The sequence below is a fragment of the Mchenga conophoros genome, linkage group LG4 (genome assembly GCF_057382185.1).
Source record: "Mchenga conophoros isolate Kocher_MC1m ecotype Shallow Benthic linkage group LG4, M_conophoros_male_GT1.1, whole genome shotgun sequence".
Lineage (NCBI taxonomy): Eukaryota > Metazoa > Chordata > Actinopteri > Cichliformes > Cichlidae > Mchenga > Mchenga conophoros.
Genome location: NC_140529.1, coordinates 29,159,241 through 29,176,591, shown reverse-complemented (window position 1 = coordinate 29,176,591; position 17,351 = coordinate 29,159,241). Strand labels below are relative to the sequence as shown.

At 40.2% G+C, this 17,351-nt stretch overlaps 4 protein-coding genes across 5 annotated transcripts; all 4 read right to left on the bottom strand.

Moving 5' to 3' along the window:
* Nucleotides 1–102: 102 nt before the first annotated feature.
* On the bottom strand, nt 103–1,319 carry cmc4 (C-x(9)-C motif containing 4 homolog (S. cerevisiae)). Its single transcript, XM_085272666.1, has 3 exons — nt 1,184–1,319; nt 910–969; nt 103–826 (listed from the first exon to the last, which is right to left on the bottom strand). The coding sequence occupies exons 1-3, from the start codon at nt 1,299–1,301 to the stop codon at nt 690–692; spliced, it is 315 nt and encodes a 104-aa protein (XP_085128792.1). The 5' UTR covers nt 1,302–1,319; the 3' UTR covers nt 103–689.
* Nucleotides 1,320–2,740: 1,421 nt separating this feature from the next.
* On the bottom strand, nt 2,741–5,483 carry LOC146576374 (vascular cell adhesion protein 1-like). Of its 2 annotated transcripts, none has more exons than XM_085271587.1 (6): nt 5,381–5,483; nt 4,874–5,040; nt 4,059–4,325; nt 3,639–3,971; nt 3,298–3,552; nt 2,741–3,215 (listed from the first exon to the last, which is right to left on the bottom strand). In XM_085271587.1, exons 2-6 carry the CDS (start codon nt 4,923–4,925, stop codon nt 3,208–3,210), a joined length of 915 nt encoding a protein of 304 aa, XP_085127713.1. In that variant the 5' UTR covers nt 4,926–5,040; nt 5,381–5,483; the 3' UTR covers nt 2,741–3,207. The 2 variants fall into 2 exon arrangements, with proteins under 2 accessions (XP_085127713.1, XP_085127714.1); XM_085271588.1 differs by having other exon boundaries at nt 4,874–5,036; nt 5,381–5,451.
* A 420-nt stretch (nt 5,484–5,903) lies between these two features.
* Nucleotides 5,904–11,344, bottom strand: LOC146576373 (cell adhesion molecule 3-like). The gene is made up of 5 exons (XM_085271586.1): nt 10,948–11,344; nt 8,674–8,949; nt 8,257–8,577; nt 7,886–8,149; nt 5,904–7,644 (listed from the first exon to the last, which is right to left on the bottom strand). The coding sequence occupies exons 1-5, from the start codon at nt 10,991–10,993 to the stop codon at nt 7,493–7,495; spliced, it is 1,059 nt and encodes a 352-aa protein (XP_085127712.1). The 5' UTR covers nt 10,994–11,344; the 3' UTR covers nt 5,904–7,492.
* Nucleotides 11,345–15,210: 3,866 nt separating this feature from the next.
* On the bottom strand, nt 15,211–17,295 carry LOC146576372 (intercellular adhesion molecule 1-like). The gene is given in 4 exon segments (XM_085272521.1): nt 15,211–15,356; nt 15,477–15,797; nt 15,894–16,169; nt 16,324–17,295. Coding segments are annotated over 4 exon segments (825 nt in total). The 5' UTR covers nt 16,406–17,295.
* Nucleotides 17,296–17,351: the final 56 nt, after the last annotated feature.

Genomic DNA, 17,351 nt, shown 5'->3' with positions numbered 1-17,351 from the left:
TGTTTGACAACATGAATCAATCAACAAATCTTAAATTGTAATGACTTTCTTGTCCTAATCATTGCATGAGTGGTGAATGATGCTCCTAATTTAAAAAGTATAACCCAATTGTTTCATTCAAAGTGCAAACATTTTATTTCTTTACCAGAAGGAAAAAACAATTGTTAGAGCCTCATCCTTGTCTACCCAGCTAGCATTAAACTTTGTCTTTCTGCCATGTTCTCCTCTACACCCCTAAAAGCTATCCACTGTACGATGTTTGCTGTAGGCTGAGATATGAATAACAAGTTAGTCTCGATTTCCAGGGAAATTCTTAATTTAAAAAAATCTTTATTACTATAATTAGAATAAAACTCCTTGCCACACACATACTTGAAATTTCATACTAGGCATGAGAAATACATTGGGTGTGGACAGAACCACACGATATAATATTTAAATACATTAGACAGCTTGCATTGTTCAGCTTTGTGAGGCTGCCAGATGTGTGCCATTTAGCCCCAGGGGGATGAGTGATTATGAGGCTCTCTGCAATCTCAAAATGTCTGCTGTGAGAAAACACTATTTAAATTTACAAACGGATGGTAGCAGACAGACAAATAAATATGCAACAACTCAGCAAACTCCACTGTCATGTTATACTAATACAATGCAGAATTATGACTTGCATGAATACATGTAACATGGAACTATTCGCTACTTTTGCTCTCTGCGGGTTTTGAGTCTTTGAACCCGGAGCAGCAAATGGAGTTTCCCGCATGCACTTGACAGCACCGCCGCATCTCCGCGATCTCCTTCTCGCACAGGCTTTCCACGTACTTATTAGCTGCAGGGGGGAGATAGAGTTAGGCAACAGTTCAGTTTCACTTCACCAACATATAATTGCGTCAAAGTGAGCGCTTAAAGCACCTTGTAAACACTTCTGAATTGCACATGCTTGCTTTTGGCACGGATCCTTCTGTGGCATTTCTGAAAGAGAACACGACATTCTTTGTTGTGAGCAAATGCAAAGAGGACTTAACATAAGAAAGAACCCAAGAAATGACTCCCACCTTTATCACTTTTAAGTAGTTGTCATGGACCTAATAATTAGTCTCAAAAAGCTAACTAATGTTAGCTGCTCATGCTAGTCCCCCCTTGCTAAGCAGTGTTTTGAACATGTGACTCTTCAACAGCCAATCACCTCTTAGGAAGTACAGCAGCGTCATCTCGTGGTCAGAAGCCGCAGTGACCGCGTGACAGGGGTCCAAATGATAAAATCCACACACAGATGGCACTAAATTTTTAAAATCAACACTCATATACTAGTTCTCTATATATTTAAAAATCCTCTTACGAGGCAGTGTTTTGATCATGTGAGTCTTCAACAACCAATCACCTCCTAAGATCAATGACTGTAGAAGTATAACCACGCCATCTCGCGGTGAGAAGTCGTAGTGACCCAGTGACAGAGGGAAAATGATGCAATGGCAGCTGTTTGAATATTGTGAAAAGTTGTGTTTTTTTGGTATAGCTTTAAAAAGGTAAACACGTATGTATTCTGCATTAATTTCAAACACAGTGAAATAAACTTTTTTTTAGGTTAATTTAGAGTGTTTTATAGCTTGTGAAAATCAGTGTCTCAGATATTAGATTATTTTCACAAGTTTGATTAAATTAATGTTATTACAGCATGAATACTGTTCATCTCCTGGGCATGCCACGTGCAATCGCAATTATGGGGGAAGGCTGCTGACTTGGCACTTGTCCAGACAGCGATCAATGACGCTGTTCACAAAGGGAGAAAGGCAGAGAAAGTCATTGGTGAAAAGGAATGGGCTGAGCGTGGTGCCAGTGCATCAAGAGCAAACACTGACTTTTCCTAAATCAGAGATGAACCAGATTTACTTTTTAGTTTTGGAAATCAAAGTCCTAGAGCGTGGAGGAAGAGTGGAGAGGCACAGAATCCAAGGTCTGTGATGTGGTTGGTTCACCATGTTTTATAAAGTGCAATGTCAGTGCAGCTGTCTACCAAGAGCTTATAGAACACTTCATACTTCCACCTGCTGATAAACCTTATTTCCTTTTTCAGCAGGACTTAGATCCTGCCCAGAGTCTCAAAACTACTACCAGATTTGCTGCCTGGGTTATTAATGTGCTTAATTGGCCAGTCAACTTGCCAGAACTGAATCCGGTAGAGTGGGGGTGGGTAATTGCCCAGCCCTGCCACAGAGAGGCTGTGCAGGGTATTGTCAAGCTGAGAAACACCCAACACAAAAATAAACACGAGCTGAAGGTGGCTATTAAAGCAATGGCTTAAATAACTCCTCAGGAGTGCTGCAGGCTGATCGGCTGCATCACGCTGCTCTGCAATCATGCAGCAGTTCACGGTAAAGGAGCCCAGACTAAGTATTGAGTGTACAGATGAACATACTTTTGATAAGTTGGATATTTCTGTATTGTAAATCTTTGTTTCATTAATATAAGACAATATCGCAAATAAGAATTTGAGAAATTGGCTTCTGATTTCCATGAGCTCCAAGTCATAATCTTTAAAATTAGAACAAAATAGAATATGTAATTTTACTTAAAATGAATATAGGAAATTATAAAGGTTACCTTTAATATGAATTCTATCTATATGTTCTAAGTTCTGCATGATTCATTTAAGCTTCATCTGGATTGGACAGACTACTGTAAATTATGTGTTAGTATTCTTAGTATTTTTTTTCCTTTGGAAAGATGTTTGATTAAAGGTGGCTTGTTGGTCCATGAAAGAAGTTTATTACAATTCATTTATTAAACTTGTATTGATAAAGATGAGAAAACAAAGACGTCATATTTACAGCCATGTCCTGGTGCTAGTCATACTGCTATGATGAGTAGCTACACTTCTGTAGTGTTACAAGATAGTTTCATTAATAGGAAAAAAGGGCCTATCCAAATATAAATTAGACACAGAATGTCTCATAAAATGTGAACTACATCCTAAAACAACACTGACAAATTAAATGGTAATTACCAAGCACAGCATATTCAGGTCTGTTTCTCTGTGTGAACTAATTCTGGATGATAAGAAGATCGTCTCATAAATATGCACCTCCATCGCCAGAGTAGCAAATGTGAAAGTAAAAAAACAAAAACACCAGAAATAAAAACTGTAAAAAAGATAAACTTCTCGCTGTGTTTCTGATGTGGTCGTCCAACCCCCTCTCCACAGTGGTTGTTTCAAACGCCTAGGTGAAAGCAAAAGAAGATACAAGTTAGGCTGCAGCATGCACAGACAGGTTGCGCATGTGCCTCATTTCTCTCTTCTACCTTTGGTCTTTGCCTTGACAATGAACTGCTTGCTTTTCTTTTCCAGTGTATTGGATGCAGTGCAGGTGTAGGTCCCTGGGAGCAGCGAGGAGGAGGTAACAGTTGCTTCATTCTCCACCCTCTCCTGCATGGGAACGGAAGATTGCCAGCTGTATATTGGGGTGGGGTTTCCTGTTGCAGTGCAGTTTAATATGATCTCACCCCCCAGTATAGAATCCAAAATCTCTGGTTCAGGACTCAGGAATGTCGGGGGAACTAAAGAGAAAGTTACACATATCATTTCTCACTGTATCGAGCATGCAGGAACTTGCTTTAAGAATGAGAAGAGCTTAGTGACTCACAATAAACAGAAGCATTGAGAGGTTCTGAGGAAACAGTGGGAGGTGGCTGTGGTCCCTCTGGCCCAAGCTCCAGCTCTGCAACACACTTATACTGCACTCCGTTCTCAGCTTTAGTTGGTGTGATAACAAGGATAGAGGATACTTGGACAGGTGAGGAAGAGGTGAGATCAGAGAAGGAGTGGTTATAAACCTCAGTCTGCCCTCTGTACCACCTCAGGCTGAGATACTGAACAGGAGCAATATTCTGAACTTCGCAGAGCAGCTGGTACTCTTTCCCTGCCACCATGGGGCCGGTGTGGTTCACCTGTCTGATGGAGACACTGTCTGGAGTTTCTAAATGAATAACACACAGGGTTCAGGTCAATCAAAAAAGGGCTCGGTTGAGAAATCAATCTTAACAACAGCTTTTAAACAACTCACTGTAGAGCACGAGGTTGAGCTTCTCCTCGCATTGTTTCGGAGCTGTGAAAAACACCCCATAACAGATGGGCTCCTCTATCCAGTCAATGAGACTGTCCACCTTCCACTGGACAGACTGGTCCTCTTGTGTATGTGAAGCACTGATGGCTGACTCCCAGCCCAGGACACGGACAGGGCGTGCAGCCTCGCAGCTGACAGACACTGACTCCCCAAAGCCCACCACGACCCTGGACGGCTTGAGGATTAGGGAGCAGCCTTCACCTGACACTAAGATACACAGCAGTGATATCTCTCACTGTTTTTCTGTCATCATCATCACAATGCATATTCATATTTACATGAAAAAGCCGTAACTACTTGCACATTATGTAACCCTGTTACAACACACTCACAAGTAATCAAGCAGGAATTGTCTAATACTTTCAAAGTTTACAAGTGTGCATTGCTAATAGGGGATTTATAGCTATACTACTAATAAGTCACATGTGCTATGACAGCAGAATTAAACTGACCTACTTACAGGGCGTCACCCACATTATATCTTGGCTGCAACCTAATAAGCATCCAGCATGCAACCACACATCTTATTCTTTAGGGCCTTTCATCACTTGAGTAAATAACAGTCTTGGCATGAAGACAAATATTTTTGTCAGCACAAAACTGGCTGCTCTAATTCTTCGAGCTCGCCTTTAGATTTATTTCACAGAAGTTACTGATCATTCCAACCCGGATTTACTTACTAGCATTTCCATAAGACCAAACGTCATCTACAACCCAAAGAAGTGAAAAGAAACACCTCTGCGACAAAATCTTACCTGAACAAAATGTGCAAAGCAAAAGAATCCATGTGAGAAAGTTGTTTCCCATGTTATTTTCTGCACCGAGCCGTGGATTAACAGACTAGAGAAAGAGAACTCCAACTTGAAAGACCTTGGCAACCCTGCAGGGAATTATGTTGGAACAAAAGTTCCCTCCCAGCTGACTTTGGGGGGCGATGGAGGGGGTGAAAGGGAAAGAGGGAAATGTAACAGGTTGCAGGCCTCTGAAAAACAGCATAACACTTACTGCACTGCAGTAATCTTAGAAGCAAGTATGCAGGATATTAAAAGCCTGCAGAGACATCGAAGTATATGCAGAACTAAAATGCCACTAATATAGGATGAATACATCTGTCTAGTTCCTCCACCCCCTACCCCTATTTTCCAACATCCAGCTTGAAATCTGAGTAGAATAAAATGTAAACACCAAACTTTCATTCCTTAATTTTTGAGTCATGTGAGTCTCCTAGAACACAGAGGTGAAAGCATATCAACCTGACCCACATTTTCTCTTTCCTTTCAGTGTCACTCTCTGTGAAGAAACGCTTGCTTTCCCTTCGTCTTGCATGCTTGCCTCCTATTGCTCCTGACCTCCATGCTTTGTGAAATCCCAGCAGGCAGCAGTGCTGGTCTTGTGCAGGATGTAGCTTGTAAGACTCCCAACTGTGACCAGAATGCTACGCAGCCTATCAGCTTTGACCACAACTGCAGTGCAAGGGAGCGAGTAATCGAACGCTTTATGGTGTATTTATGGACAGCACAGCTGGGAATCTCAACTTACACATTGCAGTATGAGCTCAGTTCACTTGCAGCTTTGAATATGCTCTTCCCTCTAAAAGTTCTCTATCGAAACACGTTAATGTTGTGCGTTTGCTCATTTGAAAAATCTTGTTTTTTTTTCTTTAAGTCCATGACTAATTGAGCACTGGTGGCTGTGCCAGGTTGTTAGGGCAACACAGAGCATACAGAAACAGTATTTGAACAGTGACAGAGAAGGAAAAAAACATGGTTTCATAAGAAATATGTTTATATTGGCAACAGTAGTCTGGATCACAAATGATCTTCTTTACATTCACTTTTTAAAGAACTAATTAGTATGGCAGAGTGAACATTGTAAAATGTAGCCAGACTCAAAGACAGAGAGTGAGAAAGAAAACTGGTTTGACTTTGCCTTGTCTCCTGAATTGTTTAATTCAGGATTTACAATCACACACATGTAGTTTCTTAAAAACATGTCACTGGTACAATTAGACAAACTCTGGTAAAATGCAGACTCAGTAAAACAACTGTTGTGTCATGTGAAAAGTTGGCGCAATACTTGATAAACTCTATCAGTCTATTCAGTGCAAAAATTATGAAGCGATCCGAAAGACTTACCAGTGCATACAGAAATCGAATTTTACAAAAAAGGAGAAAGAAATATGAATAATTTATGCATATCCTAAAAATGAATACTTAAAAAAAGTAATTACTACATTGTGCTCTCAAGTAATTCCATAAAAAGTACCTCCAAAGCATTTACATGTTTAGATGAGTAGAAACAAAATGAATGTATAAAATGCTGACATAGAATTGCTAATTTTGCTTTAAAAAAAATGAGTTTTATGCAAATATTTAATGTACTTCTTGATGAATTGTTATTTTTTTTAAAGACACACAAGAGGTCTACAATTCAGATGAGGCAACAATTGCTGTTAAATAGTACCTAATTATCAAGTCATATGAACAATAAAAACAATATTTTTTAACACAATTACTAGATGAGAAATATAACCCAAAAGCACAACCGCACAAAAAGCTGAGAAATCCACTCTGACCATATATAGCTGTATCAACGTATTACAGCAATTGTGTCCAAAATATATGCTCTGTTTAATTCCTCTGATACGACCTTTGTCTTCATTTGTAGTTTTGCATGGACAGGATATAGTGGCTTCATCGGAGCTTTGCTGCAGCACGAAGCCGATAATCAGCACAGAACAAACCATACAGTATGTGTGAAAGCCATAAAACCAAAATGATGAGCTAGAAAAAGAGCGCCTGTTAGGTGTTAATTCCCCTGAGTCCAACATCAGCTTGATTCATTAAATGAGTTTATGTGCATTCAAGTAACCATCTCGACATCAGCTACAGACTTGTGAAAATGTGCAGGAGAGAGGAAAACATCACATCCATATGCAAAAAGGTTTGAATTATCCTGATTAAAACTGAAACAGGAAGTATTTGTGTAGTAAAGATTTCCAAATAAGGCCAGCAAGCACATCATGCTTCCAAAATAAGACTGTAGTGGGGATGAAATCTAATTATTTATCTGTTGCATTTTTATACACAGACTTGTAAAGGTTACTGCAGTGCATTTAAACGCATTTCCTGTATTATATATCTTTGTTAGGGCAGCAATCTTGATTAGTGGAGCTTTAGAGATAGCTGACAAGATAATGCATTTTTAAAGCTACAGCTTTGAGCAGAAGAACACCCACAGAGCATGCAGAGCAGACATGTCCTTTGTCCATTAAGAGACATGTTACAGAATTTTTGGGTCCAAGCACCAAATAAGATCATTAACAAAAATAAAAATAATAGCCATGCAAATCTGAATTTAAAAAAAAGTCTGCCTTATACTGGTCTTGAGGGAGTTCCTGGTTGATAGCCGCCTTTGTTGAAAGAGAACGTTCCATTAGGTGTCACAAAATATGCACCAGCAATGAGGAGCAAAACTCCGACGGCCACACCCACTCCCACCATGACTCCAAAGGTTGTTCGAGACCCTGTGGGAGATGGGAAATGTTGTTACATTGTTGCTCTCAACTTATCTGCTCAGACTTTCTGCTCTGTCTGTAATAAACCCCACATCCCAAAATAAAAATGAAAACAAAGAACAAAGCGATTAAAATCCCAGCAGTGGTCCCAGGACGACTACATAATGGAGAATCACAGCACAAAATATTATAGACAATAAGAACGTATAACGAGATACAAAATGTCATGAAGTAACTAATGAGAACTTACTTGGAGCTTCGCTGATATTGAAATATTTGGTCACATTGCCTTGGTTACTATAGGCTGTGCATGTATAGACCCCTGGAAGCTCAAACGGTAGGGTCAGAATTGGCTCAATCACTTCTTCTTTGTCATGCCATTCTTTTGTGAATTTTGGGAATTCCCAGTGGTATGATGGTGGAGGGTTTCCTTTAGCGTTACAATTTAAAGTCATATTTTCACCAACTGTCATTTCCAGAGTCTCATTTCCAGCCTTGGTGTAGGTTGGTGGGTCTGAGGACATGCATGCAAATAAAATACAGACAAATGTGAAATAAATTAGAAAATAAAATACAAGGAAAATCTTCTGATGTTTGATCAAGATCAACTTAAAAACTCACAGAATACAGTCACTCTATGCGACATTGAGCGCATCATGGCAGGACCTTGTTCTCCTGGCCACAAGTTTAGTTTTGCTTCACACCAGATCTCAGCTCCATCATCATCTCTATGAGCAGTCAGAGTGAGGACAGATGACTTACTCACGGGAGATGGACTGGACTCAATAAATGTCTCAGAATTTAAGATCTTATTTCCTTTGTGCCAAAGCACAGAGAGATTTCTTGCTGGTGCAACATTAACAATGTCACACTGTATGGCAAACTTTTCACCTTCTTTCACTGTAGTTGAATTCTGTCTCAATGACACACTGTCTGGCATTTCTGCAAGTAGAAGAAATAAAAAGGATTAATGTCATTCACTGTTCAAATACTAAAACACCTTTTCTGGAAATATATGAGACAGTTAAGGCTACTTACTATAAACAGTGACTGGTAACAGTTTTACACACTGACCACCATCACGGGAATTCACATAACACATTGGCCCTAACTCCCACACTGGCACAGAGTCAATTTTAAAGTCAAGAAAAGTGCCATTGAGGGTAAGGTCCACTCCTCCATATGGAGACTCCCAGCCCATTCCTTCAGTCTGGTTAGATAGTGAAGTGCACTTGGCTGATAAGGCGTCTCCAAATCTCACCACAACTCTAGAGGGACTCATTTGTAATGGACAGGAGGCACTTGCAGGGTTTCCTAGAGAAGAAGAAGAAGACTTAAGTTCATGGCAACATTTACTCTGATGTTCTACTAAGCATTACGGTCCTGTTAGTACTCTGGCCTGGTTCAGAGGACTTAAGACTCCGTGCTGAAAAGATGAGCCATTCAATATCTGAACACAAACACTAAACAACTCTCGCCCAATTAGTATTTGAAAGTCAAGCTACTCCAGGATAGCCAGAAAGATTATTGTATTAAAAAATTATCAATTTCATACTCTTCAGCTCTCCAGATGAAAGTTTATTGAGGACCTTTTTTTTTTTTTAAATTTCATAAAGATTTGATATTTTGATTTAAAGACTTCTAATCTCTCCTCCATGCCTGCTTCATGCCCTGGGGGACAGGGCTATGGCTCTCTACATCCTCTAGCACACCATTACATGGGGAAATCTTTTGAATACAAGCGCGCTGATCCACACAGGTGTGCACACGGGTGTCCACTGTTAATAGACATAAACTACACCTTTATTGGCTGCTATTTCCAAGCACATTGTGCTCTGTCGGTCCTACGTGCTGCACAACAACATTCAATATTTAGTATTTACTGCTGTTTACACTTAGCTAGATTAAAGTGATGGTGTTGTGTTTAGTATGTTGCTCTGTTTTTTTTTTGCTTGTTTTCTCTTTTTTTTCTCTCAACAGGTGATCCAGGAGATTTTTTTTTCCTCTTCTTTCTCTTTTTAAGTGCCCTTTCTCACTGTCCCTCTTCCCTTCTGTTTTTCTTTTCCTTCATCTTTCTTTCTCCCTTTCCTATCCCTCAGTCATGTCTGTCCCGTCTGTAACAACTGAAAATAAAATAAAATAAATAATAACAACAAAGGTTGATCAAACGGACCAATATGGCAAGGCCGTGATGATCCATTTCGCAAAGTAAATCCATTGGGTATCCTTGTTGGTCTTCAGACAACAATTCTGACGGCTAAAGAACCAAATGGGACAGGCAAAAAAAAGGACTTCTAATCTAAAAGGCATATCCCCCCAAGAAAGGAGATCAGGCAGTATCTAAAGCATAACTGGTACCACAAGTTTGTTGCAGAGTTACTTCATCTTACATCATTATACCTCCAGCCGATAAATGAATCCATTTCAGAAGCAAAATATCCACTGGAAACTTTATTCGAGTAATTTAAAGTATTGTCTGGGATCAGTATCAGAGACTAAGATTTAACCAGCCTTACTCAGTGACATGACTCATATTTCTCTTGCAAAGAAGTTGATGACTGATAATAATTCATTGCTTTGTTATGGAAACTGCAAATTTTCCTCCTTATTCCTATGAAGCTTAAAGAAATCTCCTCATAAAATTAGCAAGAAATCTGCCCCTTCTGTAAAGAAACAGATCTCTGAGAAAAGCTGGTCTGTCTAGTAGCGCCATAAATCATGTTTCAAAGTTGTTGTTTTTTTCTGGGTTCACACAAGATAATGAAATATGGAGATGCAAGTTTATGTAGACACATAGAGTACAATTTCTATTCATATCTATTTTTGCTTCACTGAATGTAACCCCCCTCCCTACTTTTGTTTCTGGTAGCACTTTCTTTTCATTTTGTTGGTGGTGACGGGGGTCGGACTTGATTGGATTTGAGGGGTTCTAACTTTTTTTTGTTGTTTAGTTTACAGTGGTTGATACAAATGTTACTATAGTTCTTCTTGGTCATTTAGTTTCTCTTTCATACATCTCCAGGAATAACAGCTCAGACACTGACCTGATAAAATACACAAACTTGGGTCAATGATTTACAAGCTGTGTTTAGTCGAGAAGATCTAACAACACAGAGATTAAAACTGAAATTCACGATTATAAGAAACAAATACAAACCCGGTCACGGACAGTAGGACAGCATGTTTATACAGTCCACGAACAGAGCTGATATGTATCAAACAATGGGCGTAGGCTTTCTCGAAGCTGCAGCGATCAATTCATAAAGACACAATATGGTAGCTTTATGTAACAAAGAAAGAAAACAAGCTCACCTGTACACGCGATTAATAAACCGAAGAAGAAGAAGGACCACACCATGGTTTCAGCAAACAGGGAAACACGCTCACAAAGAAAAGAAAAATAAATTAGATCCGGCTGAATAAACTTAGACAAGCACCCGTGTCCCTCCTCCTGCTGCTCCTGTACCCACAAGCTGTGACCAAACCCTAAACCTGTAAAGGAAAAAAAATCCGAAACCAAAAGTAGTCAGGCAGCAACTATCCCGACAGTCACACGATTACCTCACCAAGCGTCCCGTCTTCTGCTCGCTCTGAAGCGACATTGTGAGTTAAAGGAACAGTTCGAAGTTATTGTTCAACCTCTTACTTAATAAATTAAACATTTGATTTACTTTTGAAGAAAACCTTCAAAAGTTTGCAGTATAGCAACTAGTTTCATTTAACCTTAGCTCAACCTTTAGTTTCAGCTAATTACTCAATTAAACCCCCCTCCTCCAAGACTTCAGCATTTAATCGTCAATTTTAAAGCATGTAAATGATAAATGTGTATGCAGTTTTTATACAACCAAGTCGCAAGGCTTAAAACTTCGTCTTTTCATACTGGGTAGAAATGTCTAATAGCAATATTCCCGACTGCACTTGAAGGCGTCCATACCTGTAAACCTGTTGGATTCTCCCACAGCACCCTCCCGAGGACAGACTCCAACAAAACACTGAAAATTCAGGTGCCTTTGTTTCATGTGCGCCAAATGTCCCCGAAATAAGCAAACAGTTTATGCCTTTTATAGAGATATCAAATCTGTGTGCAGGACAGAGCAGAGTTTTTCCATATGCCTTGTATCTGTGCAGCAGGCTGAGACAAAACTATATTGTGCTCCTACTGATTTAAATACAATGGTATGCTTATATGGTTAGGTTACTGAGTTTGTATCTAAGCCTACAATTTTCCTTTCGATTTTAATTTTGCTCATAACAACAACCAAAGAAAACAGCTATTCTGAATTACTGGCAAAGAGGTTTACAACCTTGTATATTTTATGTTCCTTTATTACACTAATAACTGCTGTTTACATGCATATGAATAGCAACAAGATGTTTAATAAGAAAATACACTTTTGCCTAAGTGACAAATATTTACAGCACATACAAACAAATACAAATATGTTATAAAGTTCTCCTCAGCCTTCACACGAAGAACTTGAACTCCATTAACCCTTCAATAATTCGGATTATTAACACATCAGTGTGCGGTTTATTTTCAACAATAAGTTATTCAGGCTTTACTGTTTCTCATAAATAAATATAAACTTTTGGATTTACATCAAATATTAAACTGAATATACAGAGACATTCAATACGACATATATGGAAGACTGAAGTTAAATAATAAAACTGCGGTGTGCACTGCTGGCAGGACAGGTGATAAGGAAAGGCAGTTTATAAATGCTTTGCATTTCCCGTGAGTTTAACAGTGCCGTAATTTATTATTGTATTTTTTTCTGTAGCGATTCAGAGGTGCACATGCTGGTCTGTTCTGGATTTGCTGCACAATCCAATCATGCTTGAGGTTCAGGGCTGCATATTCTCTTTCAGGATTTTCTGTTAGAGAGCAGAATTCATTGTTCAGTAAATTGTAAGTTGTGCACGTCTTTAAGCAGCAAAGCAGCCCCAGATTATTACACTACCACCACCATGTTTGACTGGTGCTATGATGTCCTTTAAATGGACTGCTGCGATGGATGTAACGGGACGCAAGTTCAACTTTTGTCTAGCTAGTCCACAGAAGACGGGCCATCTGAGCCTTTGTGTTCTTTTTGGTCAGCAGTGATTTTTACACTTGGAACTTTCCAATGAAGCTATTTTTTGCCCACTCTTTTTCTTATTATTGAATCGTGAACTCTGACCTCAACTGAGACAAGTGAGACCTGCAGTTCTTTAGATGCTTCTCTGGGTTATTTTATGACCTCTGGATGAGATTTTGATGTTGATGCACTCTTGGAGTAATTTTGGTAGGTTCAACAATTTCTGGGAAGGTTCGCCACTATTCCAAGTTTTCTCCATTTGTGGCTCTCTCTGTGGTTGACTGGATCCCATACCATCATATATACCATAATTTAAAAATAGCATTTTTCATTTACTCAGGTTATCTTTGTCTAATGTTAACATTTATTTTATGATCTGAAACATTCAAGTGTAACAAAAATACAAAAAGCTAAGAATTCAAGAAAAGGGTAAATACCTTTTCACTACACTGTATTTAACAAAAACTAAATCAAAATGGATAAGCAAATTAGTGAAAACAACGGAAAAAAAGCCATGTGATTCAATGGGTAGTAGAACCACCTTCAGTAGCAACAAGACCAGTTCACTCAAATAACCATCCTGACATCAGCTACAGACATGCAAATACGATGGAAAACTTTGCCTAAAACTGAAACAGAAAATAACTGCGTGGAAAAGGTGTCCAAAAAAAGTCCAGGAAGCAGTGAGTCATGCCTCCATAATAAGCCTGACACATTTTCTGTACCACAAATATGTGTCAGGGCAGCAGTCTTGATTAGTGGAGCTTTAGAGATAGCTGACAAGATAATGCATTTTTTTTTTGGCCTGTCCCGTTTGGCTCTTTTGCCATCAGAATTGTTGTCTAAAGGCAAAGAAAGATGCCCAACGGATTTACTTTACCAAACTGACCATCCCAGCCTTGCCGTAATGGTCCATTTGATTCACCTTTTATTGTTTATTTTATTTTCACTTACTGAATACGGGACAGACTTGACTGGGGGAAAGAAGGGGAGAAAGAAAGAGGGAAAGAGAAACAGCTGAGAAGAGGGACGGGGGAGAAGGGCAAAAGACAAAAACCAACAGATCGGGCAGAGAAAAAAAAAATGCATATATCAATCACCTGGGTCACCTGCTGAGAAAGAAAAAAGAAAGCAAGCAGAAGAGAACAAGAGTAATAGAATAAACAACATCACAATGATATATGGGAATATGACAGTAAATACTAAATGTTAAACATTATTGTGCAGCACATAAGATCAACAGAACACAGTGTGCTTTGAGGTAGGAGCCAAAAAGGGTGTAGTTTGTGGGTGTGATCACCCGTGTGTACACCTGTGAGCATGGATGCGCTTGTTTTTTGTTTTTTAAAAGGTTCCTTCATGTAATAATCTGCTAGAGGGTGTGGGGGGGCCACAGCCCCGTCCTCCAGGGCATGAAGCAGGTGTGGAGGAGATCAAAACTCCAGACATCCAGAGGCCCCCAGAACACAAGAGACCAAGGAAGACCAACAGAGGGGCAGCTGCGCCACTGTCCCGGAAAGAGCTGAGGAGAGTCCCAGATGAGGGCTCACTCAGCAGCCGCGGAGCAGAAGCCAGGGGGAGTTGCAGTGACGCGCCCGTGAGCTCCGCCGGCAGCCAGCTGCGCCTGAGTGACCGAGCCCCAGGCCGAGAGGCCGGGGGCACCCCACCTCCGAAGTGGCCCGAGCGAGCCCCAGGCTCCAGGCCCCGATAAGCGGCCGCCAAGGAGTGAGCTGGTGTGTACCTGGACGCCCATCCCCGGACACAAAGAACCACCAACGCACCGATATCTGAGGGGGTCCGCCACTGGCAGGGGAAGTGGTGGTAGGGGGAGATAGGCCTCCAAACCTTGGAGGGCCTGAGATGTCCCCAGAGAGGTGGCGCCTGACACCCAATCTGACATATAGACACAGACATACAGGCACACACAGATACAAACATCCATTCCCACCCTCATGCTCTCATATGCACTTACTCCACACTCAACCAACGTGGAGACAGACATAAAGAGACGTTGTACACACGATCACACTCCCCAAGCGTACTCTACAAACCGGGTCTAGGTGCCCCCGCCCCTGGAGGGGGGAACTGCACCCAGACCCAGGTGGTGTTTCCCTTTTCCCTGCGGTGGGGGGAGGCAGACCGCCCCGACTCCGCAGCAGCAGGAAGGCTCCATACTCCAGACCGCAGTTGGACGGCCAACTCCTCCTCCTAGCCCCCCTGCTCCAGCAGGTCGCAGAGAATGGGGGTGAGAGAAGACTCCAAACCTCCCTCCACCCGCTCATTGTAGTGTTGATGCATGTGTGTTTTAAGGTGCATTTTTAAAGCTACAGCTTTGAACAGAAGAACACCCACAGAGCACGCAGAGCAGACATGTCCGTCGGCCATCAACAGACATGTTACAGATGTTTTCTCCAAACACCAAATAAAATAATTAGAAATAATAATAATAGCAGAGATGTGCATTTTTATAAGAAGATAAAGGTTTACCTTATACTCATCCTGAGGGAGTTCCTGGTTGATAGCCACAATTGTGGAAAGAGATTGTGCCATTGGGTGTCACATAATATGCAACAGCAATGAGGAGCAAAACTCCAATGGCCACACCTATTGCCAGCTTGACTCCAAAGGTTGTTCGAGCCCCTGTGGGAGATGGGAAATGTGTTAACATTGTCGCTCTCAGCTCATCTACTCAGTCTTTCTGCTCTGTCTGTAATAAACTATCTTGTATATGTAATATTTTTACAAGTGATGAAAACTCACTGAGTACAGTCACACTATGCGACATTGAGCGCATCATGGCAGGACCTTGTTCTCCTGGTCACAAGTTTAGTTTTGCTTCACACCAGATCTCAGCTCCATCATCATCTCTATGAGCAGTCAGAGTGAGGACAGATGACTTACTGACGGGAGATGGACTGGAGTCATCAAATGTCTCAGAATTTAAGATCTTATTTCCTTTGTGCCAAAGCATAGAGAGATTTATTGCTGGTGCAACATTAACAATGTCACACTGTATGGCAAACTGTTCACCTTCTTTCACTGTAGTTGAATTCTGTCTCAATGACACACTGTCTGGCATTTCTGCAAGTAGAAGAAATAAAATGAATTAATGTCATTCAGTGTTCTAATATTAAAACACCTTTCTAGGAAATATATGAGAAAGTTAAGGCTACTTACTATAAACAGTGACTGGTAACAGTTTTACACACTGATCACCATCATGGAGATTTACAAAACACATTGGCTCTAACTCCCACACTGGCACAGAGTCAATTGAAAAGAGAAGAGAAGTGACACCCTGGGTAAGGTCCAATCCTCCATATGGAGACTCCCAGCCCATTCCATCAATCTGGTCAGATAGTGAGGTGCAGTTGGCTGACAAGGAGCCTTCAAGTCTCACCACAACTCTAGGGGGACTAATTTGTAATGGACAGGAGGCACTTGCAGGGTTTCCTAGAGAAGAAGTAGACTTAAGTTTGGCATATGGCACAAACAGCGATGGTACTCAGTTCAGGGGACTGAAGAATCTCCACTTAAAGGATGAGCCACTCAATATTTTAAAACAAAAAACTGATATTTCAACACCTTTTCCCAAATCACAACATACCCAACACTGCTTTCTTTCCTCTCACTTGACTTTGTGCATTAACACTTGAACCTGTTGTCATTCTAGTAAAAAAAAAAATCATTAGACAACTAAAACTACAGTCATCCTCTTTAACGCCCCAGACAGAAAGTTTTAAAGGAGTCTTTTTTCATTTTCATGAAAACAGAATATGTTGGTTTTAAAAACCTCTTAAAAAGACACTAAGCATCAAACTACACTGGAATACTAGATTTTCCTTAGGACTGTGGATCAGACAGTATCTACAGCATAACAGGTGCCACAAACAGAGGCTATTTTTTTTTTTTTTTTACACCAAAATACATCAATTTTAGAAGCTTAAAACTATCTACTCATGACATCAGAAATATGCCCAATCTAATGAACAACATTACATGAATTAGATGAACAATAATGAAAGCTGGTCTAATTAGTATAGCCCCATAAATCAAGTTTTAAGATGCTTTGTGGGACCATGCTTTGTTTCTCCTGTAGATGATAATGTGGTTTATAGGAAGGAGAAAAAAAGCCGTTTAGTAGAAAAGAAAATATTTTATGAACAGAAAATTCTTGTTTGTCACTTGGTAACTCTGTCATACCTTTCAAGGAATTACAAGTTTAACAGGTTTCACAAGTATGCTGTATCATTTACAAGTTTCGCTTAACCTACAGAATCACATAAAACTGAAACTAAACCCATCAAGCTAAATAAAGCAAATATCAAATATAAAAATATAAGGTCATAGACAGTATGGCAGTATTTTTATATGGTACATTAACAGAGCTGATATGAATTATAAATTAACGGAGACATAATATTGTAACTTTATATCACAAAGAAACAAACACGACAGATAACAAACTCACGTGTACACGCGATTAAGAAGCCAAAGAAGAAGAAGAACCACATCATGGTTTCAGCATAGAGGACAACACGCTCTCAAAGAAATGACAAATAAATTAGACCTGGCTGAATACAGCTAGTCACACACCTGTGTCGCCCCTGCTGCTCTGCCCACAAGCTGTGACCA